Source organism: Carcharodon carcharias, chromosome 3, assembly GCF_017639515.1.
Source record: "Carcharodon carcharias isolate sCarCar2 chromosome 3, sCarCar2.pri, whole genome shotgun sequence".
NCBI lineage: Eukaryota > Metazoa > Chordata > Chondrichthyes > Lamniformes > Lamnidae > Carcharodon > Carcharodon carcharias.
Genome location: NC_054469.1, coordinates 217,103,998 through 217,131,975, shown reverse-complemented (window position 1 = coordinate 217,131,975; position 27,978 = coordinate 217,103,998). Strand labels below are relative to the sequence as shown.

The 27,978-nt window shown below is 42.1% G+C and overlaps 1 protein-coding gene across 3 annotated transcripts in view; it reads left to right on the top strand.

The window, feature by feature from the left end:
- LOC121276107 (cadherin-18-like) overlaps nucleotides 1-27,978 on the top strand; it is a 361,197-nt gene that overhangs the window by 167,197 nt on the left and 166,022 nt on the right. For all 3 annotated transcript variants that reach the window (XM_041184065.1, XM_041184066.1, XM_041184064.1), the window contains exon 3: nucleotides 490-784. In XM_041184065.1, the coding sequence (XP_041039999.1) occupies nucleotides 490-784 (295 nt within the window). The remainder of the gene's footprint in view (nucleotides 1-489; nucleotides 785-27,978) is intronic.

Sequence of the window (27,978 nt, the reverse complement as noted above, 5' to 3'; positions counted from 1 at the left end):
AAATGATTTATGTGGTTGATCTCAAACCCTTGAATCACTGTTATTCAAACAATCATAAGATCTGCAGTTGTCTAATCGATGTAGCTACTAGGCTGTGTAGCATGAAGCTAAACAGAACAAATATTACATATTCAGTTGCTACTTTGCTGTTTCAGTGAATCTCAGCTGGAATAATAGTTACGGTGCCAAAATTAACCCGGGGTAAGGAAAATTATTCAATATTCCTAATGAACGTTTGCTGAAAATTGGGAGTGGAGATGTCGGGTGAAAACAGACTTCGCTCAAATGACCCCATAGTTGAATAGCTTTGCAATGTGATTTAGACTCACATTTGTAGTGTGGGCAGTTGGGTAAGGTATTAGAATGTGACCAGTACCCATGGAATCCTATAACATCAGGAGTCAAGAGAAAGTGAAAATAGCACAGGATTTAATTAAGATGTGGACATATGCATACACATATACTTACAAATCCATTTTTTTTCCCCAGCTTCACTCGAATGCAGACAAAGGCGATGGATCGGTCAAGTACATCCTTTCAGGGGAAGGAGCTGGCTCTATATTCGTTATTGATGACAGCACAGGAGATATTCATGCAACTAAAAGTCTAGATCGTGAGCAGAGGGTACATTATATTCTTCATGCTCAAGCTTTGGACAGAAAGACAAACAAGCCCCTTGAACCGGAGTCTGAGTTTATCATCAAGGTGCAGGATATAAATGATAACGCACCAGCCTTTTTGGAAGGACCTTACTCTGCATCTGTCCCCGAAATGTCTGAAGTTGGTAAGGTTTTGTTCTGACCAGTTGAGTTTTCTGTCACTGCACTTTGATGTACCAAAACGGGAACCAATGATTCAGGTCAATGATTCAGCACATGTTGATGTATCCCTTCCCTTGTAAATTAATTTAGCCTAAATCATCAGGGTAATTGTTCACCTTAATAAGACACTACCTTAATGAAAGCTTATAAATAACAAAGCTCTTGATATTCCTCAGTGAGATGCTTGGGAAACGCTCATTTCCCCGGTGCTACAGGGAGGGCCAGCGTTTTGTCAGGTTCCTGCCTCTTTTGACACTGTCCCAGAACCTGCAGGATACCACAAGTGTACAGGACGATGTCTGTGTCTGCAATAGGTGCGTGTCCAGTATCCCCAAGGAAATGAAATGAGCTCGGGTGCTCTAGACCTCCTATCTCAATTATATTTTCTTACAACCAACAGGTACCCATTTCTAATAATGCCCCAAAATCTGGCAGTTGCTTTTTGCCTTGGACCAAATTCCCATCTGTCCACACCAAGGTGGGGAGGTTTGAGAATGTTGTGTTATTAACATGATTTAATACCTTGAGTTTATTTACTATACCAGACACAAGGCACCAATCACTCATAAGGAATTTGATAAACATATTGTACATTCATTTATTAAACCTAGGCACATGAGAACAGTTCTATAAAAGAATAAAGCTCTAAGGAATCAGCAGCAGAGCTTTGTGTGTGTGTGCTTTGCTCAAAGCAAAAGTGAAACTAAGACTGAATCACATGACACACTTCCCTTCTAGTGATGTCATACTGATATCCCTTAAAGGCATATTACAACATCTCCCTTTATTTTTAAAGATACTTCTCCCCTTTCAAAGAAGTATAACTACTTAGAATACATGTTCATGTTTAGTTGCTGTACACACGTGTATAGAATTGATGAATCCATGAGTCTCTGAAGTGTAGAGAAAATTTACTGGACACCCAGATCTTGTAATGTTAACCTTGTCTGGAGGCTCCTTCAACTGATCCCAGTGATTTGTGAGATTGTCTTTCTTGGATGTTATTCCTGGTTGCATTTGGGATCTTGTCTTTGATGCAAGGTGGGTGAGGAGCTGGAATAGATCTGATTTGTTCTCAGTTAGACCTCACCATTGTGCATTGTGTGTAATGACTTCATAGGACCTGGGCTCCAAGCAAATTCTTAATCAACTCGACTGAATGCCATGTACCTTCTTTGGGATCCTGGAAACAAACTCATTGTCCCAACTGTAAACTTGACAATTCTGTGCCTGCATTTTTATCCTGCATATTGGTCATCTTCTCTTCAGTTTTAAAAGTTGCTCTCTAGTTTCTGAGAGAATAGAATGGGTAAGAGTAGATAAATTGGTATCCACTGGTCTGCTGACCATGTGCTCTGCTGGTGATGGAATAGTTGCGCTTAAAGGTGTTGCTCTCAGGTGTAACATTGCAATGTGTAGATCTTGTTCAGCTTGTCTACAGTTGAGAATTAGGGATTTCACTGTGCAAATAATTCATTCAGCTAGTCCATTAGATCTAGGGTAATGAGGAGAAGTAGTGTGATTGATAATCTACTTCTTGCATATCACCCGAGATGGCTCACCAATAAATTAGAGTCAAAGAGTACTTATAGAGTCATAGAGCTCTGCAGCACAGAAAAAAAACCCTTAGGCCCATCGAGTCTGCACTGGTCAAACAAGTACCTAACTATTCTAATCCAGTTTTCCAGCACTAGGCCCATAGGATTGCATGGGATTGCAAGTGCACATCCAAATATTTCTTAAATGTTATGAGGGTTTCTGCCCCTACCACCCTTTCAGGCAGTGAGTTCCAGATTCCCACCACCCTCTGGGTGAAAAAATTCTTCCTCACATCCCCTCTAAACCTCCTGCCCTTAACTTAAATCTATGCCCCCTGGTTATTGATCCCTCCACCAAGGGGAAAACCTCCTTCCTGTCTACCCTATTTCTGCCCCTCATAATTTTATACACCTCAATCATGCCCCCCCCCCCACTCAATCTCCTCTGCTCCAGGGAAAATAACCCCAGTCTATCCAATCTCTCCTCATAAATAAAACTCTCCAGTCCAGGCAACATCCTGCTAAATCTCCTCTGTACTCTCTGTAGTGCAATCACATCCTTCTTATAATGTGGATTCCAGAACTGCATGAAATACTCTGGCTGTGGCCTAAACAGCGTTTTATACAGTTCCAGCATAACCTCCCTGCTCTTATATTCTATGCCTTGGCTAATAAAGCCAAGTATCCCATATGCCTTCTTAACCACCTTATCTACCTGTACCGCTACATTAAGGGACCAATGGACATGCACACCAAGGTCCCTCTGATCCTTGGTACTTCCCAGGTTCGTACCATTCATCGCTTATTCCCATACCTTGTTTGTCCTGCCCAAGTGCATTACCTCACACTTATCTGGATTAAATTCCATTTTCCACTGATCAGGTCATCTGACCAGCCCAACTATATCCTCCTGTAATCTAAGGCTCTCCTCCTCGCTATTTACACCCCACCAATTTTCGTGTCATCCCCGAGCTTACTGATCAACCCTCCTACATTCAAGTCTAAATTGTTTATATATACTACAAACAGCAAGGGACCCAATGCCGATCCCCATGGAACCCCACTGGACACAGACACCCAGTCACAAAAACACCCCTTGGCTATCACCCTCTGCTTCCTGCCACTCAGCCAATTCTGGATTCAATTTGCCAAATTGCCTTGGATCCCATGGGCTCTTACCTTTTTTATCAGTCTCCCATGCAGGACCTTATCAAAAGCCTTGCTGAAGTCTAAGTAGACTACGTCAAATGCATTACCCTCATCTACACACCCGGTCACTCTTCGAAAAATTCAATCAAATTGGTCAAAATTGCAGACTGTTAACTGTAATGAGGCACATCACATGAACTCAAATTAATACGAATGTGCATGACAGTTGTGCTTGACATATTGTGCAATTGTCCAACAATGAGGTACTTGGTGAAATCATCAAATGTGGTGATGAAGTCAGTGCCTTGGACGTGAAAGAGGCCAGATGCGATTTTGGATCAAGGATGGATAGGAACTTAATGTTGAATCAATGATGTTTTGTGCTGACTTGACACATGCTCTTGACATGCCTTGCACTTCTTGATGAAGATTTCAATGTCGTTGTTCGTATCTGGCCAATAGACCGTCTCTCTTGTGAGTCTTCTTGTCCGATATATGCCCACATGTGAGTGATGAAGTAGTTGAAGAATATCTAGTCGCAAAGATTCTGAAATGATGACCTCCCTGTCTTTAAAAATGACTCCCCGTGCGATGCCTTGTTCATCCTGATAAGGTCAAAATGGTCTAACGTGTTCATGGACACCCTAAACCAAATCAGACCATCCTTCAATGACAGTTTTCCACAGTTTTCGTAGTGTAGAATCTTTTTCAGTTTCTTCTTGTAGCTGCTGGCATTTGCATTACGCAAAATGTACTAGATCAATGGACGGACCTGCATTCTCCCGTAGGCTTTGCAGTTCCCTTGAAATTACCAATTTTGTGCAAACAAACTGGATATGTCAATGTTAGGTCATGAACTGTGGTGATAGGAATGGTTTCTGAGGTTTACCTGCCTTTGAGGTCTGACTAATTCCATGAATTGTCACCAGGAGAAGGCCATTACATGCCAGTAGGCCTGTTATCACTGGGCCTTTATTCTCCATGATGTAGAATTTCTTTGACAACCAGGAAGATTGATGGTGCTTGCACTCCAGGCCAAACATCCTGCACATGGAATTAGTGAACTGTTGTACACTGAAAGTCACAGAGAGGCAGATTTCGCCATGATCTTCCATGCCTGTGGATACATTGCTTTTTCTTGTAGCTGCTGGTATTTGCATTGAGCAAAATGCACCAGATCAATTTGGAGAACCTCGTCAAGTTCTTATTTTTATTATTTGTTTGGTCATAGGATGTGGGCATCACTGGCTAAGCCAGTATTTATTGCCCACCCCTAATTGCCCCTGAGAAGGTGGTGGTGAGCTGCCTTCTTGAACCGCTGCGGTCCATGTGGTGTAGGTACATCCCCAATGCTGTTAGAGAGGGAATTCCAGGATTTTGACCCAGAGACAGTTAAAGATCAGCGATATATTTCCAAGTCAGAATGGTGAGTGGCTTGGAGTGGTAATTTCAGGTGCGAGTGTTCCCATCTATCTGCTGCCCTTATCCTTCTAGATGGTAGTGGTTGTGGATTTGGAAGGTGCTGTCTAAGGAGCCTTGGTGATTTTGTAGATGGTACACATTGCTACCACTGTGCGTTGATGGTGGAGGGAGTGAATATTTAAGGTGGTGGATGGGGTGCCAATCGAGCAGATTGATTTGTCCTGGATGGTGTCAAGTTTCTTGTGTGTTATTGGAGCTGCACTCATCCAGGCAAGTGGAGAGTATTCCATCTTATTCCTGTCCTTTGTAGATGGTGGACAAGCTTTGGGGAGTCAGGAAGTCAGTAAATTGCTGCAAACTTCCTACCCTCTGACCTGCTCTTGTTGCCACAGTATTTATATTGGTGGAGTAGTCCAGTTTCTAGTAAATGTAACCCCCAGGATGTTAATAGTGGGTGATTCACTGATGTGGTGATTCCATTGAATGTCAAGGGGAGATGGTTGGATCCTTTCTTGTTGGAGATGGTCATTGTCTGGCACTTGTGTGGCGCGAATGTAACTTGCGACCTGTCAGCCTAAGCTTAGATATTGTCCAGGTCTTGCTGCAACTGGACACGGACTGCTTCAGTATCGGAGGAGTCATGAATGGTGCTGAACATTGTGCAATCACCAGCGAACATCCCTATTTCTGACCTTATGGTGGAAGGAAGCTCATTGACGAAGCAGCTGAAGATGGTTGGGCCAAGGACACTACCCTGAGGAACTCCTGCAGTGATGTCCTGGAGCTGAGATGATTGGCCTCCAACAACCACAACCATCTTCCTTTGTGCTAAGTATGACTCCAACCAGCAAAGTTTTCCCCCGATTCCCGTTGCTTCCAGTTTTGCTAGTGCTCCTTGATGTCACACACAGTTAATGCTGCCTTGATGTCAAAGGCAGTCACTCTCACCTCACCTCAGGAGTTCAGCTCTTTTCTCCATGTTTAAACCAAGGATTTAATGAGGTCAGGAGCCGAGTGGCCCTGGCAGAACCCAAACTGGGCATCAGTGAGCAGGCTATTACTGTTTAAATGCCGCTTGGTAAGACTGTTGACGGCCCCTTCCATCACTTTGCTGATGATCGAGAGTAGATTGGTGGGCAGTAATTGCCTGTGTAGATTTGTCCAGCTTTTGTGTGTCAATTTGTCCTGCTTTTCAACGTCAGTGTAGTCAACTTGTAGATTTAAGGTTATATTTCATTTTGTTCCAGGTTAGAAGAGCTGCTAAGTGTATGCAATGTGATTATCAAGATGCCTGAGATGTAATCTCACAGTCATATCCTTGAACATTTGTCAAAAGGCTTTGCAATATTGGCAGTGTACTGTGTAGCATAAGAATCTGACACATGCTGGGTTAACGTGGGACTGGGTACAGTACTGACCATACAGTGATGTAAGAGAACACATGACTCGCACCTAGGGGTCAGTTGAATGTTGGACAGAGACGTGTGCACAAGCAAACATGGAGACAGCTCCTAGCTTGAACCCATTATTGTATTCATGTGCATGGTTCTTGTAGTTAATAACTATATACAGTTAACCTACTTAAGGCTACAAAGACTTCATTAAGACCTACTGAGCAGTATCCAACACCTTACAGCAGCAAATGGAAAAACACGAAACATCGCAAAAAATGCAAAGAAAAAAATAAAATCCTGCAAGAGTAAAGAAAAATTTGAAGAAATATTCTGATCTGAAGACAAGCTGGAGAAGCAGACGCGCAGATGAAAGTCGCCAGAGAAAGATCCACATTAAGACTTGGAAGCTGAAGGTGGAAGTTTGAGATTTCTTGCCGAATCCATTGGACCTCTTGGGGATCCGGCGTCAATTCCCAGAGTGCGGAGTCAGTAAACCGAGCAGCAGTAAGCTAACACTTTCACATTCCAGGAAACTTTTAAATAGTTCAGTGGTCAGAAATTGCTATGTAAAAACTCAGTCACATTCCTGAACATGTGGCGTGTGAGTTCACTCCGAGAAAGAAAGGAAAAATAATAATTTGGAAGAATTGTGACTAACGATTCAGCTTTATAAGATGAGCAAAAGCCAGGATTCGACGCTTTCACAACCCTTAAGCACAGTGCTGAAATGGAGCAGTCTGCAGCTAGTCCATCCAAGCAGTCATTGTTTAAAATTTTTTCAAGGCAAGCATGAGCGCCATCGCAGCGGGAGCCCAGCAAAACCAGCAAGCATGAGAAAACCCTTTGTCTTCAAACGAATGGCAGTGCCATTTTAAATTAAACAACTTCTTAAAACTGAACCTATGCTTTAAACTTTTTTAACCATGGATCAGAAATCCACTCTTCCAGCTCAATTTGGATTTATCCAAGGCTTAGATCAATCACATAATCGGGGATCCGAAGAAAAAGGTTCCTTAGGTACATAATCACTTCAGGTCTGGATAAATAGACAGAGGTTGAACAAGTTAACACACTGTTTCATTCGATAGATCTAATGGTGGACAACATTATTGCTAGACAAGGAATCAACAAATCATCGGCTAAATTTGAAGAAGTACTAAAATCATTCAATGTTTATTTTAACTTAAGGAGTAATAAACTCCTAGAAAGGGCTAAATTTAATAACCATGTCCAGCAGCCAAGAGCACCTGTTGACTCATTCATTAATGATCCATGCAGGATCGTTGAAGGCTGCGAAAACCTAAAATCTGAACTTATAAGGGACAGATTGGTTGCAGGAATGGCAGACGACGCACTATCAGACATGCTGCAAGTGAAAGAAAATCTAACCCTCGGTAAAGCTATCCAGATTGTTCGGCAGTCTGGTCTCCGTGTGCAGCACAGGTCCATTTTAAAAGGCGAAAGTAAACCATGAAACAAAATAAACCCCACAGTCCAGTTAGTTAAATAGCACAGAAACAGGGACACTCCACACCAAGGGAAGCAACACCCTAACCGACCAGTAGAACGACCATGTTAGTGCTGAGGAGCAAAGCACCCCAACAGGCGCAATCAATGTCATGCAATTTCAGCCCAAATCTGTCAATGTAACAGAATTGGACATTTCAGCAAACTGTGCAAGGCCAAAACGTTTAAACGCTCAGCAGACCCAAAGATGATTCATGAGGTTGAGACTGCACACCAATATGACACACAGTCATGCTTCCTGGATAAGGTCAAAGATCCAAGATTTTCATATTGGAAGATGGAGATTTCAGCTATTGGCCATCTTACAAACTTTAAATTGGATACGGGAGTCAGTGTTGCTTGGTCCTATCGGACAAAGGACCATGGCTGGGAGACCTCTGACTTTGAAGAACAGACACACCACTCTATTGACCTGGAAGAAGCTGACTTTCAGTCATAGGTGTGATTCTAGAACCACTAAGATATGGCGGTAAAAACACATTTGAACTGATGTTCGTCATCTATAACCAATCTTTCTCTCTTGAGCAAAGATGCCTGTGTAGCCCTGACTCTCCTCAAAACAGCAGAATGTGTTAAGACAACCACTGGCATAAGTTATACAGAATTGCAAGCCCCTGAGAGCTCAAACAAGAATGAGTATCTTGACTGGGACTTCAGCTCTGGACTGACTTCTCTCTTTGCAGAGCAGGTTTGTCCATTTTCATTACAGATGCCAGAAAGCCCTCATTGGTCAGACCAGCCAACCACCCAGATGGTTACCATGATGCCTCCAGTGGAGGATAGAGAGGAGAGCAACCACCAAACAGCAGAGCCTCAAACTCCAGCTCTGACAACTGTTGATGAGGTCAACACTGCAACTGCAGCGTGAACACTGCAACTTACAGCAGGACAGTGCCACAGACGATGCTGGAACCAAGTAGCAGCTGTCAATTGCCGATAGAACATCACATAGCAAAACGCAAAGGTGCTCTTACGAAAAAACCACATCCTCATAACAGGAAAGGCCATCTCCGTCACAGAGGACAGGATGGAACAACAACCACACATCACCACAATGGCCGAATCGATGAAGAGCAGTTCAGTACCAAGGAATGGAAAAAGAGGATGAAAAGTGTCATAGGGTTGATTTTCCTGGCAACTTTTCTTAGTGGACATATTGAACTTTATCTATAAGACATCAGTAGCAACTATACATGTCATCAAATCCTATAACTAATGAAGAACTCTTGCTGCTAACTCATTGGTTTACACAGTTCATGAGATCTTATAACACAGGATTATTCCTAAAGCTATAATTACTCAAAACTATAATTACTACATTCCTCTCCCTTTAAGTTTTCTTTAAATCTTGTATTTACAAGGATACTTATCTCATGACATTACAATATTTACACAGGTCATGAAATTACAATTCAGTCTTTCAGGTGGTTTCCTGATCCGTGTAGAAGGTTGTAGCTCCACGGCTTCCGATTCCTTTGCAGGAACCACATTCTCTGGAAGCGCATTAACATCAGGGAACTCATTAGGCACAGGCAGTTCAGTGTCTTCCACTCCGACAGAGACATCGGGCACATCTACCTTGGTTGAGCAACTTCAACAGGTTCAGTAATGGTTACAGGTGGAACTTCATTTTGTTGGGGTATCTCTCTTTTTCTTAAATGATCCACATGCTTACGGGTGATCTGGCTCTCCAATTCCACGTGGTACAACAATAGTCCAGTCACAGAACTCACTTTACCAGGTAACTACTTTGGTCCTGCACCAAAATTGCCTATGTACACTGCTTCCCAATAGTAAATTGTCACTCACGACTATGCAAATCATGAGTCATTTTTTGGTTCCCTTGCCTTTTCTCCACTTTCCACTCCAAATTGGGAAGTATTAGGCTTTGTCTTATAATGAAGACGGTGCCTCAAATAATTCTGCAACCTCTTGTTACATGTCTTCTTCATTTTACCACAGAATTTAGTCTCAGTCTTCTTCTTGACTTCACTCTCAGATACAATCTCAACTTGTCTTAGTTCAGTAATTGAGCTACTCATAAATTAATTACCTACTCACATCTTGGAAAGTCCTATGACTTTTGCTTTCAAAGCCTCTTTAGCTTCATTTAGCTGATTCTTTCTTCTGTTTCCTTCTTGTATCTGTTGGCTTCCTCCTGGAAACTTGAACATTGCTGCATCTTCTCTGCCAACTGGTTCTTCAGTTTGTTCAGAGTTATGTTAAATTCTTCCTGTTTCTCTTAGTAATTTTCCAGAGGTACAAACTTTGACCTAAGGGATCCTTGTCATGTGTGAAGGTCTTTCAACAGGTTTTCCTTTTCTTTGTGAAGCTCACTTGCTTCATCTTAAATTCTGTCATTCAGCAGAGTCTCCTTGAGTTTCTTCCACTGTTCTTTTATGTCATTGTTTAAGCCAGTCTTCATTTCTTCAGGTTTCCGAATGGCTACACATTCCTTTTTCATCCTGTTGTAGACCTTGTACTCTCCAGGCTCTTTCTGAAGTACCTTACTTTCCAACTCAGGAACTCTTGTTCTTTCCTTTTGAAGTCTCACTGGCCAATCAAGGTTAATTTCCCTCAACCAATTTCGATCTAGAAGGCTTGTTCCTCTGTCTTCTAATACCACCATTGGTAGTTGTGCCGATTAGTACCTATAATTACTCTGGTGATACCTTTTACCTGGATTTCTTCACCTGTGTAAGTTTTCAACTTGGCAGATGTTGTTCCAAATTTAATTGTTGATCACCTTTATTTAAATATCTGAAAGTGTGTTCTCCTATTACAATGGTAGAAGCACCTGTGTCTACTTCCATTTTTAATGGTTTACCATTCACTTTCAATGTGACAGTAATTGGCTTTGTCTTCCCAACTTTCATGTTGAATAATGAATAGGTGTCAGAATTGGTTGTTCCTGGTTCTTCTACACTGTAGACTTCATTGGACTTCGATTGTTGCCTGGAAGCCTGTTTAAATCTTGCTTTGCAATGTTTCAATATGTGTCCACTTCTGTGACAAAAATAACACTCTACCTTTTTAAATTGCCAATCGTTAGGAGTATGATTGTTTCCACATCAATAAAAATTACTTTTTGACTTTGCTGTTAAGCTGTTTCCTCTAGGTTTTCAGTTAGTGGGGGCCGTTTCCCACTTTGCGGCGGAGATCAGGCTTTTTGCACCACTTTCGGCCGACTGTTCCCACCCAAGTAGGAAAGCTACGCTATTTTGCGCACCTTGAATCGCTTGCGAATCCCTTACAGTGCTTTCCAACACAAACACTATTTCTAACGATTTCTTAAAATCAAGATTCACTTCAGCCAGCAAACTTTGCTGAATTGCATCCTCCTACACGCCACATACCAAACGATCCCTGAGCATACCATTCAGGATTTCACCAAAATCACAATATCGTGTTAGTTGTTTTAATTTCACCATATTCTTAGCAATGGTCTCTCCCAGGGCTCTATTCTGTAAATTGAACCTGAACTTCTGCATTGTGACTGAGGTTTAGATTGCAAATGACCCTTAACGAGGTCTATTAATTCACTGAAGGTCTTTGAATCTGGGGCGCTGGGGGAGTTGTCAAGCTTCAAATTAAACTGTAGGTCTTGTTCCCTCAAATACTCAAGAGAATCGCTCCCCTCTTTTCCTCCCCGTGATTACATTGGCTTGAAAGTAGAATGCGAGACATTCTATACATTGAGACTAGTCATCCATGACTGGTTCATATGGATTGATTCTGCCAAACTGTGGCATCTCTGATGAAGTATTTCTTCTTTTCTTTTTAATGGTCTTAGATACTCACAATCACTGGGCGAGGTACAGTACTGGATCTGATTTATCCTCGTTGCCACTTTGTTATAGAGATGATTTTGCAGACAACTTTTCTTAATGGACACATTTAACTTTATTTACAAAATAGCAGCAGCAACTACTTGCATGTATCAAACTCTATAACTAAAGAAATCTCTCCTAGAAGTTCCCCGCGCTGCTAATCACTGGTTTACACAGATCCTGTGATCTTACAGCACAGGATTATTCTTAAAGCTATGGTGCTACATTTCTCAAAACTATAATTACTACAAAAAGATACTCAGAAGTCAAAACAAATTTACAGAGTTTACCTGCAGCGACATAGCCCACCACTACTCTGACAGTAGTGCGAATGAGATATGGAAGTGTAATAAGGCCTCCAAAGCTGAGGCTATGAACTCAGAGACTTAAAGGGGGGTGGGGCGGGGGGGAGATGGAGTGATAATGATGATGTAAGTACAAGGGGTAAACTGGAATATCTCGAAATAAATTGGATAAAGTCTCAGGAGTAGGGGTATTATAAGGGTCTGGTCCTCATGACACACAGTCCCATTCACAGAACTGACAGGATATGAGCTGCAATCTCATCACGAGGGATCTTTTGGCTTACCAGCTCTTTACTAGCTCATCTCATGCCATTTAGGGTGATCTAAGGCTGTTCACCATGTCGTATCTGTACTTAATCTGGCTGCCACTGCTGATCACCATGTTGTGTTATAATAATGATATAATACCTTGGTTTTAATTATTGTACAAAACACAAGGCACAAATTTATCATAAGGGATTGAGTAAACAGGTTGTGGGTTCATTTTTTAAGACTGAGAACATGAGAACAGTCATACATAGGTATAAAGTTTGAAGGCATTAGAGCTGTGTATGTGGGCTTTGCTCAAAGCAGAAGTAAAACTAAGACTGGATCACATGGCATATTCCCTGTCAGGCTGATATTCCTTAAAGGCGTATAACAGCAGAGAGGCCCAGGCACAACTTGTAAAAGGCCCAAAAGTTAGGCTATATTTTATTTCCATGGACACAGCAAGTCCTCGGGATAGTATTCAAAGGCTTCAAGACCAGCAGCCAGATCCACACCAGTGCCTGTGTTCCTGCTCCCAAGCAGGCATGCCCTGTGGGCTTAGCTCAGCCAGACTAAAAGTTAGACCTGCTGAGTTTTTCCAGGTTCATGAGGACTCGAAACGTCAACTCTTTTCTTCTCCGCCGATGCTGCCAGACCTGCTGAGTTTTTCCAGGTAATTCTGTTTTTGTTTTGGATTTCCAGCATCCGCAGTTTTTTTGTTTTTATAAAAGTTAGACCCATTAAGTTCAGGAAAATGATGGTCTGAACAGGCAGAGGACTTTGTTTTATCTAGTTCTACTTGAACAAAAGCTAGATGAGAGGAGAGCGGTTGGATGAGGTGTTGGGTTGCAAGGAGGCTTCGCAATACTTGAACTATAATGTAATAAATGTTTTAGACCTCATCATCTGCGAGTCAATAGGGTTCATGTTGTGCTCTGTAATATTAATAATTAATTTTATAATAGATTTCAGTGAAATTCATCACTTTGTTACATTAATGAAGTTATAAAACCAGGTTAAAATAAATGGTCTAAGACTGTTAAAATAGTGAACAATTAAACACTATGTACATGCATTTCTAAATTCTATGGTAATAAATCCCTTCAGAAAGGAGACAGGGCTATTTTAGTTTGTTAATGCTACTGAAAATGTCTGAGATTGTTCTAGATTGAGATGTTCAAAGTTTTTGTGAGATGCAATGGTCCCTGTGTTATTGGAGACAAGTTTGTGGGCAGGAGTTTGTTAGTACTGGAAGGCAACATGTTGAACAGCAGATATGTGGGACTTCCTGATATGCTAAAGTTTGATGAATTGGCTTCATGAGCCAGGGAATACTTTTACTGAATTATCTGCTGTGGGATTAAACACAGAGATAGGTTGTGCTGTACATATTTTAGGGGAAGAATGACTGTGATTTGCAGACATCCCATATTCTCGTATGTTTGTACATCTGCAACTGATGTCTTCAAGTCACACATAGCTTTTGTGGTTTTTCCAAAATACAATAAAGAAAAATATTTTAATAGAGTGGGTGAACAGAAATCACACTTGTCCACTGATCTCCAACTTCCACGCTACAGTGTGCCTATGGCCTTTGTGTGGTCACCCAAGATTTACATGCTTGCAAAGGGCATTTTCCCTAAAAGAAGCCAATATTATGGGCCGGATTTTCACAGAGTCGGGAAGACTCTGCAGACCTTTGGAAATGGCAGGCAGGATCCTGATACGGAAGATCCCACCCCAATAACAAACAGATCTGATTTTTGCCGACAGGGGCAAGGGGTTGGAGTATGATTCACACAGGGGCAAGACCCAAACTCAGCAGGGCCATGTGAAATCAGCTAAGATAAAAGCAAAAAACTGCGGATGCTGGAAATCCGAAACAAAAATAAAAATACCTGGAAAAACTCAGCAGGTCTGGCAGCATCTGTGGAGAGGAACACAGTTAACGTTTCGAGTCCATATGAAGGGAGTGAAGGGAAGTTGTGTTTGGTGGTGGCATCATGCTGGAGTTGACAGAAATGCTGGAGGATCATCCTTTGAATACGGAGGCAGGTGGGGTGATAAGTGAAGACAAGGGGGACCCTATCATGTTTCTGGGAAGGAGAGGAAGGTGTGAGGACGGATGTGCGGGAGATGGGCTGGACACGGTGAGGGCCCTGTCAACCACCGTGGGTGGAAAACCTCGGTTAAGGGAGAAGGAAGACATGTCAGAGGAACTGTTTTTGAAAGTGGCATCATCAGAACAGATGCGATGGAGGTGAAGGAACTGAGAGAATGGGATGGAGTCCTTACAGGAATTGGGGTGTGAGGAGGTAGCTGTGGGAGTCGGTAGGCTTGTAATGAATATTGGTGGACAGTCTATCACCAGAAATTGAGACAGAGAGGTCAAAGAAGGGAAGGGAAGTGTTAGAGATGGACCATGTGAAAATGATGGAGGAGTGGAAATTGGAAACAAAATTAATAAATTTTTCCATGTCCAGACAAGAGCATGAAGCAGCACCGAAGCAATCATCAATGTACCAGAGAAAGAGTTGTGGGAGGGGGCCTGAGTAGGACTGGAACAAGGAATATTCCATGTACCCCATAAAGAGACAGGCATAACTGGGGCCCATGCGGGTATCCATAGCCACACCTTTTATTTGGAGGAAGTGAGAGGAGTTTAAGGAGAATTTGTTCAGTGTGAGAACAAGTTCAGCCAGACGGAGGAGATTAGTGGTGGATGGGGATTGTTCGGGCCTCTGTTCAAGGAAGAAGCAGAGAGCCATCAGACCATCCCGGTCAGGGATGGAGGTGTAGAGGGATTGCACATCCATGGTGAAGAGGAGGCGTTTGGGGCCAGGGAACTGGAAATTGTTGATATTATGTAGGGTGTCAGAGAAATCATGGATGTAGGTGGGAAGGGACTGGACAAGGGGAGAGAGAAGGGAGTCAAGATAGCAAGAAATGAGTTCCTTGGGGCAGGAACAGGCTGACACGATCAGTCTGCCGGGGGACAGTCCTGTTTGTGGATTTTGGGTAGGTGGTAGAAGCGGGCCGTCCGAGGTTGGGAGCTTTGGAAGGAAGATCTCCAAAGGAGATGAGGTCAGTAACAGTCCTGGAAACAATGGCTTGATGTTCAGTGGTGGGGTCATGGTCCAGGGAGAGATAGGAGGAAGTGTCTGTGAGTTGATGCTCAGCCTCCGCGTGGTAGAGGTCAGTGAGCCAGACAACAACAGCACCACCCTTGTCAGCAGGTTTGATGACAATGTCAGGGTTGGACCTAAGAGAACAGAGTGCAGCAAGGTCAGAGAGAGACAGGTTAGAATGGGTAAGAGAAGCGGAGAAATTGAGACGACTAATGTCACAGTTCTCAATGAAAAGATCAAAAGAGGGTAAGAATCCAGAGGGAGGGGTCCAAGTGGAGGGAGAATATTGGAGGCGGATAAAAGAATCTGTTGAACGGGGAGAGGACTCCTGCCCAAAGAAGTGAGCACGGAGATGAAGGCGACGGAAGAAGAGTTCAGCATCATGCCGAGCCCAAAATTCATTGCGATGAGGGCTTAAGGGTATGAAACTAAGTGCTCAGCAAAGGGCTGCCCGATGGTACTTCCTGTGCTGGGGGGGGGGGGGGGTAGGGATTTCCCCAACTGTCAAAGTGCACTCTTTGGCGCATGCGGACATCTCCCTGAGACTAAGTGCTGCATCAGGGAGATTACTGACAGGTAAAAAAAACTCCAAAAATATTAAAATTATTAACATGTCCCCCTCATGTGACAATGTCACATGAGATGGGACATGTTAATAAGAAACACATAAACTTTATGAAACTTTTAAAAAACGGACATGAAACCTCATCCCGCCAGTGGATGAAGTCTCATGTATTATCAGGCTGGGGCTCCTGGCCTGCCCGCCAGCCTTAAGGTTGGACGGGCAGGGTCTTTAATTATCTTAATTAGCTTGTCAATGGCCTTAATTGGCCATTGACAGGTCGACGGATAGACAGCTGATTTTGTTGTCCGCCCGCCTTCCTACAAATTTAAAGGGACAGGGATGATGTCAGTTCCTCCTGATGTCATCCCGTGTAATTGTCCCATCGGCGATTGGGCCCCGCCCCCAAATTACCTACGGGGAAATCCTGGCCATTATAAATGTTTGGCTGAGCCTCAAAAGCTACCAATAATTCAGCAGCGGTTTCTAAATTCACAGTCTGACAGCTTAAAGAGGTTATTGAAGGATTAGATGTATTTGATGTGTGGTCTGAATTGAAGTTTGTTTGTTTTTATAAGACGTTAACAATTTGAGATTTAAAAGCTTTGAATGGATTTTGTGAAAGGGGCTTTTTTAACTATCAGGTGCACTGGAGTGAGACTTGTATTAGATTGTTCAAAGTGTATTATTTCCTTGTCCATTTGGCTCCTGAGGTTTGCCCATGGTGGTTACTAGGTGGGTTGGCATTGAGTTGGCACGGGGGATATGAGGGACCATGAGGTGGGTGGGGGGACAGAGTTGACATTGAGTTGGCATTGAGTTTGCATACAAACGTATGAATAGGAGCAAGAGTAGACCACTTGGCCCTTCGAGCCCGCTCTGCCATTCAATAACATCATGGCTGATCTGACTGTGACCTCCTGCCTACCCATGATATCCTTTCACCCTCTTGTTAATCAATCATCTATCTACCTCTGCCTTGCAAACATTCAAAGACTTTGCTTCCACTGGCTTTTGGGGAAGGGAGTTCCAAAGACTCACTACCTTCTGAGAGAAAAAACAACCATCTCATCTCTGTCTTAAATGTGCCACCTGTTATTTTTAAACAATGACCCCTAGTTCTAGAACCATTCTCACAAATCTTTCCTGCACCTTCATTAATGCTTTCACATCCTTCCTAAAGTGTGATGCCCAGAAGAAGATGCAATACTCCAGTTGTAGCTGAACCAGTGTTTTATACAGGTTTGACAGAACTTCCTTGCTTTTTTATCCTATGCCCCTATTGATAAGGCCCAAGATACTTTGTGCTTTATTAACCACTGTCTCAATCTCTCCTTCTGTCCTTTCGAAGTTCAACACTATCGTTCACCCAGTTCCACAATATTTCCAGGTTTTGTATTGTCAGCTTTCTTAGGACCAGTGTCTCGCTTAAGATGACAAACATAAATCTCGATAAATCTGTAAAATATCAAATAAATGAAAACAATGATAGCCACTGAATGGGCATCACATGGATTTTCTTATTTAAAGCAGCAGAATCCACATTCTCCCAGGCTGAATGAAATCTCATTGCTTTGAGTTAATGTGCACGAGTCCTTCGACTAAGCATCTTTATTCAATAGCAGAAGTATATTAGAAAGCAAAATTTTTTTTGCTCACACATAACCCCAGCAGCGCTGTTTTTCATCAATTCCTCACATAAAATAGCACTTTTTATGCAAGTATAATGTAAATCCTAAGAAATACAATTAGATTGAAAAGCATATAGCTGAAATCAGTTATGACTTTCAGAAGTAGAAGCTATTTGCAATGTTTTAATGTATTGACTTTGTAAAATCAGAAGTATCCAGCTGTTTTCAAATTTTATCTAAACCCCTGCAATGTGCTGGATGTGTTAATACATCCGAGACCTAAATCACAGCTTTGATATTGTTGTTTTACTCTACTTGCTCTACTTGAATTGCGCTCCATGAGTAAAATATGGCAATATTCCATTAAAGAGGGTAACTTCACACTGTCCACTTAGAAGTTTCTAACAACATTAGAAATAGTAAGCTATCTGGCCCCTCGTGCCTGTTCTACCATTTTATAAGGTCAAGGTTCATATGATGTGGCCTTACCTCCACTTCCTGCCTGCCCCCCATAATCTTTCACTCCCTCGTAGATCAAAATTCTGTCCAACTCAACCTTGAATATATCCAATGACCCAGTCTCCACTGCTCTCTGGGGTTGTGAATTCCAAATATTAATGATCTTTTGGGAGAATAAATTCCTCTTCATCTCTGAGTTAAATGGGAGACCCCTTCATTTGAAATCTGCCTATCAGTTTTAGATTTCCCCTACAAGGGGAAACATCTACCCTGTCAAGCCCTTTCAGAATTTTAAATGCTTCAATCAGATCACATCTCATTCTTTTATTCTCCAATGAGTACTGCCCAGCCTGCTCGACCTTCCTTCATAAGAGAACCTTTTCATCCCAGGAATCAACCTCGTGAACTTTCTCTGAACTGCTTCTGATGCAAGGTTATCCCTCCTTAAATAAGAGGCCAAAATTGTACACAGTACTCCATGTCCGAACTCACCAATGGCCTGTACAGTTGTAACAAGACTTTTATACTCCTTCGCTCTTGCAATAAAGTTAAACATCCCGTTTGTCTTCCAAAATATTTGCTGCACCTGCATGCTAACATTTTTGTGATTCATGCCAGGACACCTAGATCCCTCTGTCTTGGAGCATGCTGCAGTGTCTCTCCATTTAAATAATATTCTGTCCTGCCACAGTGGAAGACCTCACATTTTCCCACATGATGCTTTATCTGCCAATTTTTTGCCCACTCACTTAACCTATCTATAATCCCTTTGCAGACTCTTTGTATCCTTCACACAGTTTGCTTTCCTGCCTATCTTTGCATCATCAACAAATTTGGCTACAATACAGCCTGTCCCCTCATCCAAGTAACTAATATAGATTACACTCTGTTGAAGCCCCAGCACTGATCCCTGCGGCACTCCACCAGTTACAGTTTGCCAATCTGAAAATGACCCATATTTTCTGACTTTCTGTTTACCGTTAGTTAGCCAATCCTCTATCCATGGCCATATATCACCCCAACACCATGGCCAGAATTTTTACCTTGATGGGCGGGCGGGCCCCACTGACTCGGCAGCGAGCGGGCAGCCGAACTCCGCCACTGAAACGGGGCCCGCCGCCATTTTGAGTGGGCGGGCCAATTAAGGCCCACCCAGTGGGCTGCCCGGCAGGAAGTGCTATGTGCTCCCTGTGCAGTGGGTGGGGGGAGGGAATCCCCAAATGTCAAAGTGCGCTCTTTCACACATGCGTACGAAGGAGCACACATCTCCCTGAGACTAAGTGCTGTCTCAGGGAGATTACTGACAGTCTAAAAAACTTTAAAAATAGAAACATTTAACATTATTAACATGTTCCCCTCATGTGACAATGTCACACAAGATAGGACATGATAATAAGAAGCACGTAAACTTAACTGAAGTTTTTAAAAATGGACATGAGACCTCATCCCGCCGGTGGATGGGGTTTCAAGTATTATCAGAAGCCCTCTGGGGCTCCTGGCCTGTCCGCCAGCCTTAAGCTTGGACGGGCAGGTCTTTAATTATCTTAATTAGCCTGTCAATGGCCTCAATTGGCCATTGACAGTTCAGTGGGCAGACAGCTGATTTCGCTGTCTGCCCGCCTTCCTCAATACTTAAATGGACCAGGATGATAGCGGGGGTTCCTCCCAACATCATCCCGCGTCATTTTCCCATCAGCGAGCAGTCCCCGCCCCTAAATCGCTGACGGGAAAATCCTGCCCCATGAGTTTATATTGTGTGTGGTAATCTTTTATGTGGCACTTTATCAAACACCTTTTGGAAATTCAAATACACTACGGGCAAGATCTTAAGGTCAGCGAGCAGAGGGCGGGGCCCATTCGCCGACATGTAAAATGAGGTGGGATGACATTGGGCGGAACTCCCGACATCACCCCACGTCATTTCAATTTACAGGTTGGTGGGGGCGCAGCTGAATCAGCCGTGGGCCCGCTGACCTGTCAATGGCCTTTTGAGGCCATTGACAAACTCATTAACATCATTAATGGACCTGCCCGTCCAACCTTAAGGTTGGTGGACAGGCCGGGAGCCCTGGCAGGTTTAAGATAAAGCATGAAACCTCATCCACGGGCGGCATGAGGTTTCAAGAGGGTTTTTAAAAATGTAACAAATGTTTGATTTAAAGTGATGGACATGACCCAACTCATGTGACAGTGTCACATGAGGGGACATGTCAGGGAAATTTTGTTTTTGCAACTTTACCATTTTTAAATTTGGCGCTGATCTCCCTGTGGCAGCACTTAGCCTCAGGGAGATGAGTGAGCTCTTCTGCGCGCATGCCCGAAATAGCGCACCCTTGGCTGAGGGAATCTCCCCCGCCTGCACACAGAGCACATAGCGCTTCCTGGCAGATGTCACATAGGCGGGCCTTAATTGGCTCACTCACTTAAAATGGTGGCACCCCCCCCCCAATTGAGGGCACAGATCAGAGGTGTGCTTGCCCGCACCCACTCCTGCACTGCCCCCCACCCCACCGACAGGGGGAAAATTCTTCCCTTTGGGTCGGTTCTTCCCCTTTAAGGCGAGAATCAGGAGTCAGGCCATTTCCTGTATACCTACCAGTTTATTCAGCTTGCTTGCTACATCCTCAAAGAACTCCAATAAAATTATCAAATACAATTTCACCTTTCCAAAACCTTGTTGAGCTTTGCTCGACTATTATATTTTTTCTAAATGTCCTTCTCCTACTTCCTTAATAATGGATTTCAGCATTGTTGAATGGTAGGCTAAGTGACATTTGGATTTCTCTTTCTGTCTCCCCTTTTTGTTGAATGGAAATGATGCATTGGTGATTTTCTAATTCACTGGAACCTTTTCAGAATGCAGGAAATTTTGGAAGATTACAAAAATACATCCATTATTTCTGTAGCCACCTTCTTTAAATGCTAGAATGCAGGTCATCAGATCCAGGGGACTTGTCAGTCCTTTGATCCATTAATTTTCTTAGTGTTTTTTTTTATCTAGTGATAGTGATTGTTTTAACTTCTTCCCTTTTGCCCCTTGATTTTCTGCTATTTTTGGAATACTTCTTGTGCTATGAAGACAGATAAAAAATACTTGCTCCAAGTCTCTGTCATTTCCTTCTTTCCCCAGCCCCCATCCTCTAAGGGACCAATGTTCACTTTCGCTACTCTCTTCCTTTTTATGTGTTTGTAAAGCTCTGATTGCCGGTTTTTATATTTGTTGCTAGTTTACTCTCATTTCTCACCTTTTTTTAGCTTTTTAAAAATATTCCTTCTAATTTTTTTCAAAAGTAGAATTTGTAAACTTTGAAATGAACGGCAATGATCAGCCCTTCATTTTCAATACTCATTTTCCTTTGTTATAAATTACTATTAACTCTTATGTGATGCACAATCTTCCAATTTTGTATTCTGGTGATCTGCTTTAGCTACTCCTTGTTTGAAGGCAGTGAATGATGCTGGGGTTTACAGATGTTAGCAGCCGCCTTATGGTATGTGTAGGTGATAATTCAACTGTGCCTGGTCAATGAGTGGAACTTTTTCGTTTAATCACAGAGTATCACAGCCAATCAGAATCCTTTCTTTACCCAGTGATTCCTAAAAATTAAGAATTGTATCCAAGACCTTCCTTAGTCTACATGGCTAGTATATCAATTGGTTCATGATCCACAGTGGATGCCTCGTTCTAATATCCAAAATAAAAGGTAAGGACAGCAGATTTCCTTCCTGAAAGGGCATTAGTGAATGAGATGGCTGGATAGTCATCATTGGACTTTTATTGGTATAGTGATTTGAACCCAGGTCTCTGGGTTATCAGTCCAGTGACATTACCACTACGTCACAGCTATCTTTTTCCTAGGGAACCTCTCCCTAAAATTGATTCCACTGCACGAGGCACACATTGGTTGAACAAATCACGTGACCTCTACTCAGTTGAACTAATCTTAAAGTGACAGTCATCACACTGTGGCAGGAGAATTGGGATTGTAGCAGGGATTAGACCAGGAGAAAAGTGAGGATGAGAGGAGAAGCTTCAATTTTAAAAATAAATAGGCAGATAGAGGTAACAAATTTGGGGGGAAGAATGTTGCTATACGTTAGCAACATTGTGGTAAGATTTCCACTTTTCTCTCATTCTAGTCAAATCATAAAAGCAATCTGCAAAAACACATTCAGTTTTTGCTAGTGGTACAGGTTAGAGGAATTTGTTCCATTGTGTCTCACTAGGTTGTTAACTTACAGCAGCCTAAGTAAATCCTCCCACCTTGAGACCTTGATTATTTAGTTTGAACACACCCTTGCTTCTTAATCAGCGGAAGACACAGTGGATATCATATAATGGGAATTCCCCAACATGGACAGTGAGCAAAGCATTTACTGTTACACAACATAATTGGAATAAACCAGTGTTTGAGCAGACATTTCCATTCGTCATTGCAAGGAGAAGCCATCCCCCATCATTGTCACCCATAGCTCAGTTGCTGCTCCCTCACCTCTAACTTAGAAAGTTGTGGGTTCAGATCATGCTCCAGGACTTAAGCACAAAAATGTAGGTGGACACTCCGGTGCAGTATTGAGGAAGTGTTGCACTATCGAAAGTGCCACGTTTTGGATGAGATGTTAACCTCATGCCCTGTCTGCCTTCTTGGATGGATGTAAAAAAAGTCCTACTTCAAAGAAGAGCTGGGGAGCTAACTCTTCAGTGTCATGGCTAATAGTTATCCCTCAATCAACATCACAAAGACAGATTATTATGTTGCTGTTTGTGGGAGCTTGCTATGCATACACTGGCTTCGGTATTTTCTACATTACAACAGTGACTACACTTTTAAAAAGTACCTCAATGTTTGAGGTCATGAAAGGTGCTATATAATTTTTTTTTAAAAATTTGCATCACATCTCACAGGATTTTCAGTTTCCATGTCACCCTTGTTACTAAACATAAATCATTTCAGACCATGATGAATTTTGTGTGTATAAATGTGTACATGTTGTGCATTGTAAAATCACAAAACAAATCAGGTGCTTAGTGAGCCTTATCAGTCACGAGAGAATTTTTGTCGCCTGATGTACTCAATTTATCTTTATAATATTTGTTTGCATTATTTTCCAAAGAATTGCAAATAGTTATTGTTAATTTATAACATTCTTGATCCTTCTTCATGTGAATCAGCATCCCTAAGCTTGGAAAAATTCTTAGACAAGAGGAGAATGCATTTAGACAGGTCCTGCATATCTTACATCCTTTAAATCTCTCAGATTGGAGAGTAAATATATAACAGGGAAAAAAAGGTTAGGATATTCTCATTAGCTCAAATAAGCAACCGACTTGTTAAAATACAGGTCAAAGGAACAGGTGAAGATCATTCAGCCCCTTAAGCCTGTTTCATCACTCAATTCATAAAATCGTGGAATGGTTACAACACAGGAGGATATTTGACCCATCGCATCTGTGCTGGTTCTCTGAAAGAGCAATTCACCTAATGTCTCTGCCCTGCCTTTTCCCCACAGCCCTGAAAATGTTTCTTTTTCTGATAATGATCAAGTTCCCCTTTGAAATCCTCACTTGACCCTGCATTCACCACATCCTCAGATAATGCATTCCAAACCTTAAGCACTCGTTGTGTGAAAGAGCTTTCTCTCATGTCACCATTGCTTCTTTTGCCAACCTGTACCCTCTGGTTCTTGATCCTTCCACCAATAGGACCAGTTTCTCCCTGTCTACTCTGTCCAGTCCCCTCATGATTTTGAATACCTCTAACAAATCTCCTCTCAACCTTCTCTTCTCCAAAGGATGATTTTCTCCAATCTATCTGCTTAACTGAAGTTCCCGATCCCTGGAACCATTCTCGTGAATCTTTCCTGCACCATCTCTATTGCCTTTGCATTTATCTGAAAGGGTGGTGCCTAGAACTGGATGCATTGCTCCAGCTGAGGCCAAACTAATGATTCATACAGATTTAACATAATCTCCTTGATCTTGTACTCTATGCCCCTATTTATAAAGCCCGGGATCCAGTATGCTTTATTAACCGCTCTCTCAAATTGTCCTGCCACCTTCAATTATTTGTGCACATATACACCCAGGTCCCCCTGCTCCCCCTTTAGAATTGTAACCTTTATTTAATACTGTCTCTCCATGTTCTTCCTACCAAAATGAATCAGTTTGCACTTCTCCATTTTAAATTTCATCTGCCTCCTCTCTGCCCATTCCACCAACTTGTCTATATCCTTTTGAAGTTCTACACTATCCTCCTCACAGTTCACAATGCTTCCAAGTTTCACATCATCTGCAAACTTTGAAACGGTGCCCTGTACGCCAAGGTCTAGGTCATTAATATATATCAGGAAGAGCAGGCATCCTAACATCGATCCTCGGGGAACTCCACTATAAAGCTGCCTCCTGTCTGAAAAACAAACGGTCACCAGGACTGTTTTTTCTCCTGTCACTCAGCCAATTCCGTATTCATGGGCAGAATATTGAGCTCGCCGGGTGGACGTGGGCCCAAACTGGCCAAGCGTAAAATGATGAGCGATGACGTTGGGCGAGCGTCCCATCGTTATTGCGTAGTCCTGCGATATTTCGTTTGGTGGGTACGCACCGGAGTCAGCAGCGCACCCGCCGACAATTAAGGCCACTAAAAAGGTAATTAAATTCAAATTTATGCTGCCTGTCCAACCTTACGGCTGACGGGCAGGCAAAAACACCAAGCGGCCTTTGCACTTTTTAGGAAACCTCATCCACGGGCACGATAAGGTTTCCTAAAGCAAATAAAAATAAAATAAAAATCTTACACTTGAATTAAATACATGAGTCTGCTCATGTGATAGAGTCACATGTGGGGAGATGTTTAATGACATTTTTATTTTGTTCATTAAGTTTTCTCAAAGGGTGCTTCATCTCCCTGAGGCAGCTCCATGCTTCAGGGAGATTATGAAGCGCTCTTTCACGCGCCTGAGAGATTAACTGGCAAAAGGATGATGGTGCAAAGCAAAATGTGATGGTAAAGGGACAAGTGAAAAAAACAAAAAGTGGGTCTAGGTGAAATAGTTTCTCAGTAATCTCACTTTTAAACACCTAATTTAGATTCCCCCCTCAACATTCTTACTCAAGTGAGTACAAGTCATGCTTATGTAATCTATCCTCGTAATTAAACCCTTTAAATCAGGTTATCTGGCGATTCTGCGCTGCATCCTTTCTAAAGCCAATATATATATCCTTTCTGAGGTTTGGCAGTCAAAAGAGCAGCAGAGAACCCATAAAAAAATAATTACCCAAAAGGCTGGAATTTCATTTTTCTGTGTTTGTTTCTTTCTGTAATGTAAGAGTTTGGCACATGTAGGGCTAACATGGTACTGAGTGCAGTACTGCCCACAGAGTGATGTAAGAGAACACATGACCCACACCCAGGGGTCAGTTTAGTATTGAACAGAGCCGTGTGAGCAAGCATGGAGACAGATCCTAGCTTGAACCCTTCACAGTGTATATATACATAGTTCTTGTAGCTAATAACTATACACAGTTAACCTTCTTAAGGCTACAAAGGGCGGGATTTACCACACCCACCCGCCACCACCATCTTCTGATCCTGCCGCAAGTCAATGGACTTCTGGCCGGGGGCCACCTCATCCATGGCAGGTCCCACCCACAATGGGGCCAGAAAATCCCAGCCAAAGACGTCATTAAGACCTACCAAATGGTATCCAACACCCTACAACACTTTCATACAGTGGCATGCAACTAACAGATATGTTTTTACATAGATTTGAGAATTGTCACTAAAATCATAAAGATTCCCATGCATTCTCTCCCCTGGTGTTCCATCATCTGACATCACAACTTCCAGAATTCTGTTTGTGTCTTGAGTGCTTGAGATTCATTTATTCTGCTTGTTTGTAACTAACCTTCTTCTGACATTTGTTCCCCATTGCCTTGTCTTAGAGTCAGGTTTCAGTCATGTGAGCACAGTCGGGTCAATCTTGGGCAGTTTCTGACCATGCTATTTCATTCAAATAAGTTGTCATTTTATTCATTTTTTTTTTTTGCATACAGCTAAAATTTAGCCTGATTGCATTTTGAGCTTATCTTTCCCCCCATTTCAGGCATTCCCAATGGAGTGGATTTTCGAAACACCTGCCTGGCATGAACAGGGTAGTGGGTGCCCTGCAAATATTGCTGAATCATTTAGTGTCCCAATTACACTGGGATTCCAAGCACTGCAATCTTGGTGTGAGTGGGAGATGGCGGGGACCTCAAACAGCCAAAGGCTTGACCATTTCAGGTCTGGATCTTGGTATATAAGATCATGATTGCAATGAAGTGCCACAAACAGGAGGCTTTTCTTTGATATTTCCCAAGATCAAGCAACTTGTCATTACTTTGAACCTAGATGCACACATGAAGAATTGTCACTGACTGGTTTATTGTGAAATATTTCTGATGTTTGACATTCTAACTCCATAGAGCGGGGGCAGACATTTTCTTCCCATGCAATCATTTTTGAGCCATGGTGCAAACTTCAGCTTCCCTTTATAAAGCACCAAGAATGTAGGAAAGCACCGCTAGACATTTCACAGGAGCATCATTTTCCATGCCTTTAGCTGCCAACCCTAAGCTGTCAAATTCCCTACATTAATGTCTCCACCTCCCTCTCTTCCTTTAATACAGTACTTAAGATCTACCTCTTTGGACATCGTTTGTTCAGCAGTACTAATGCCTCTTTCTTTGGGTCAGTGTCAATCTTGTGATAACGTTCATTCTTATTGCCTTTTCTCATGCTCTCCATCTCGCTCAGAATAACTAGATTATATAATAAGTAAACTTATATCCATTGAGCAATTGACAAATTTTATTTTTGCATTGTGAGCTCCTTTTTGACATATTTCTGTTTATAATGTGCAATAGCAGTGAATCTTCATAGGAATTATCCAATGATCCATTGTTCCAGAGGGTGAGAGTGAGAACTCTTGTGGGAATTCACTCCTGTTACTGCTCTCATAATTATTTCTCTTTATGTCTTCATATGACATTCTTCATTATAACATGGGCATTTGATCCTCTGCAGTGCTTTTCAAAACAGAAAATACCATTGGCCTCAATGATATATTTGATCATTGTAAAAATACTCGATTTCTGATGGTTCAATAATGGAATAACTGAAGGATTTTCATTTCTCTGAAGTAGATTCTGAATGACCAGAAGCTCTAGTTTATAATATGTGAAGTGTTAAACAACTGGAATTGAGAGAATTGATGACTGTGCCACACAGTGGCACCAGCTCGAATCTGCATTTATATTGTGTCTTTCACAATGATGGGATGTTCCAAGACAGCCAATGAAGTAGTTTGTTGAATTAAAAACAGAAAATGCTGGAAAAACTCAGCAGATCTCAGCAGAACAAGGGTCAGCAATCTGTGAAAGAACAACATAGAACAAATGACAGATGGCCCTTTTTTGGTGGAAGGGGGTTGGAAGGAGGGGGCAGTGGTTGAGGCAAAAGGGTAGAAAAAAGTATTTAAAAAATGGATAAAACAATGAATAAATGAATAAAAATAAAAGTAACTAAAAAGTACATTTTAAAAAAGTGACTGAAAAGGAGTGAAGATAGAGGAGAGAATTCATGATCTGAAGTAATTTGTTGATGTGGATTCATGATGGAATGTTGGTGCTGATTTGAGGACTCTTATTCATTAAGATGATAAGTTCCCATTCAGTCTGAGCCAATAACAAAGACAAATCACAAGAAAAGCAAAGATTAAGAACAGAGATAATACCCCTTATTCAAAGAGGGAGGGAGACAAAAACAGGTAACGATAGGCCACTTAGCTTAACATCTGTCATTGGGAAAATGTTAGTGTCTGTTATAAAGGATGTAATAGCAGAGCATATAGAAATGCATAATATAATCAAGCAGAGTCAGCATGGCTTCATGAAGGGGAAATCATGCCTGATAAATTTATTAG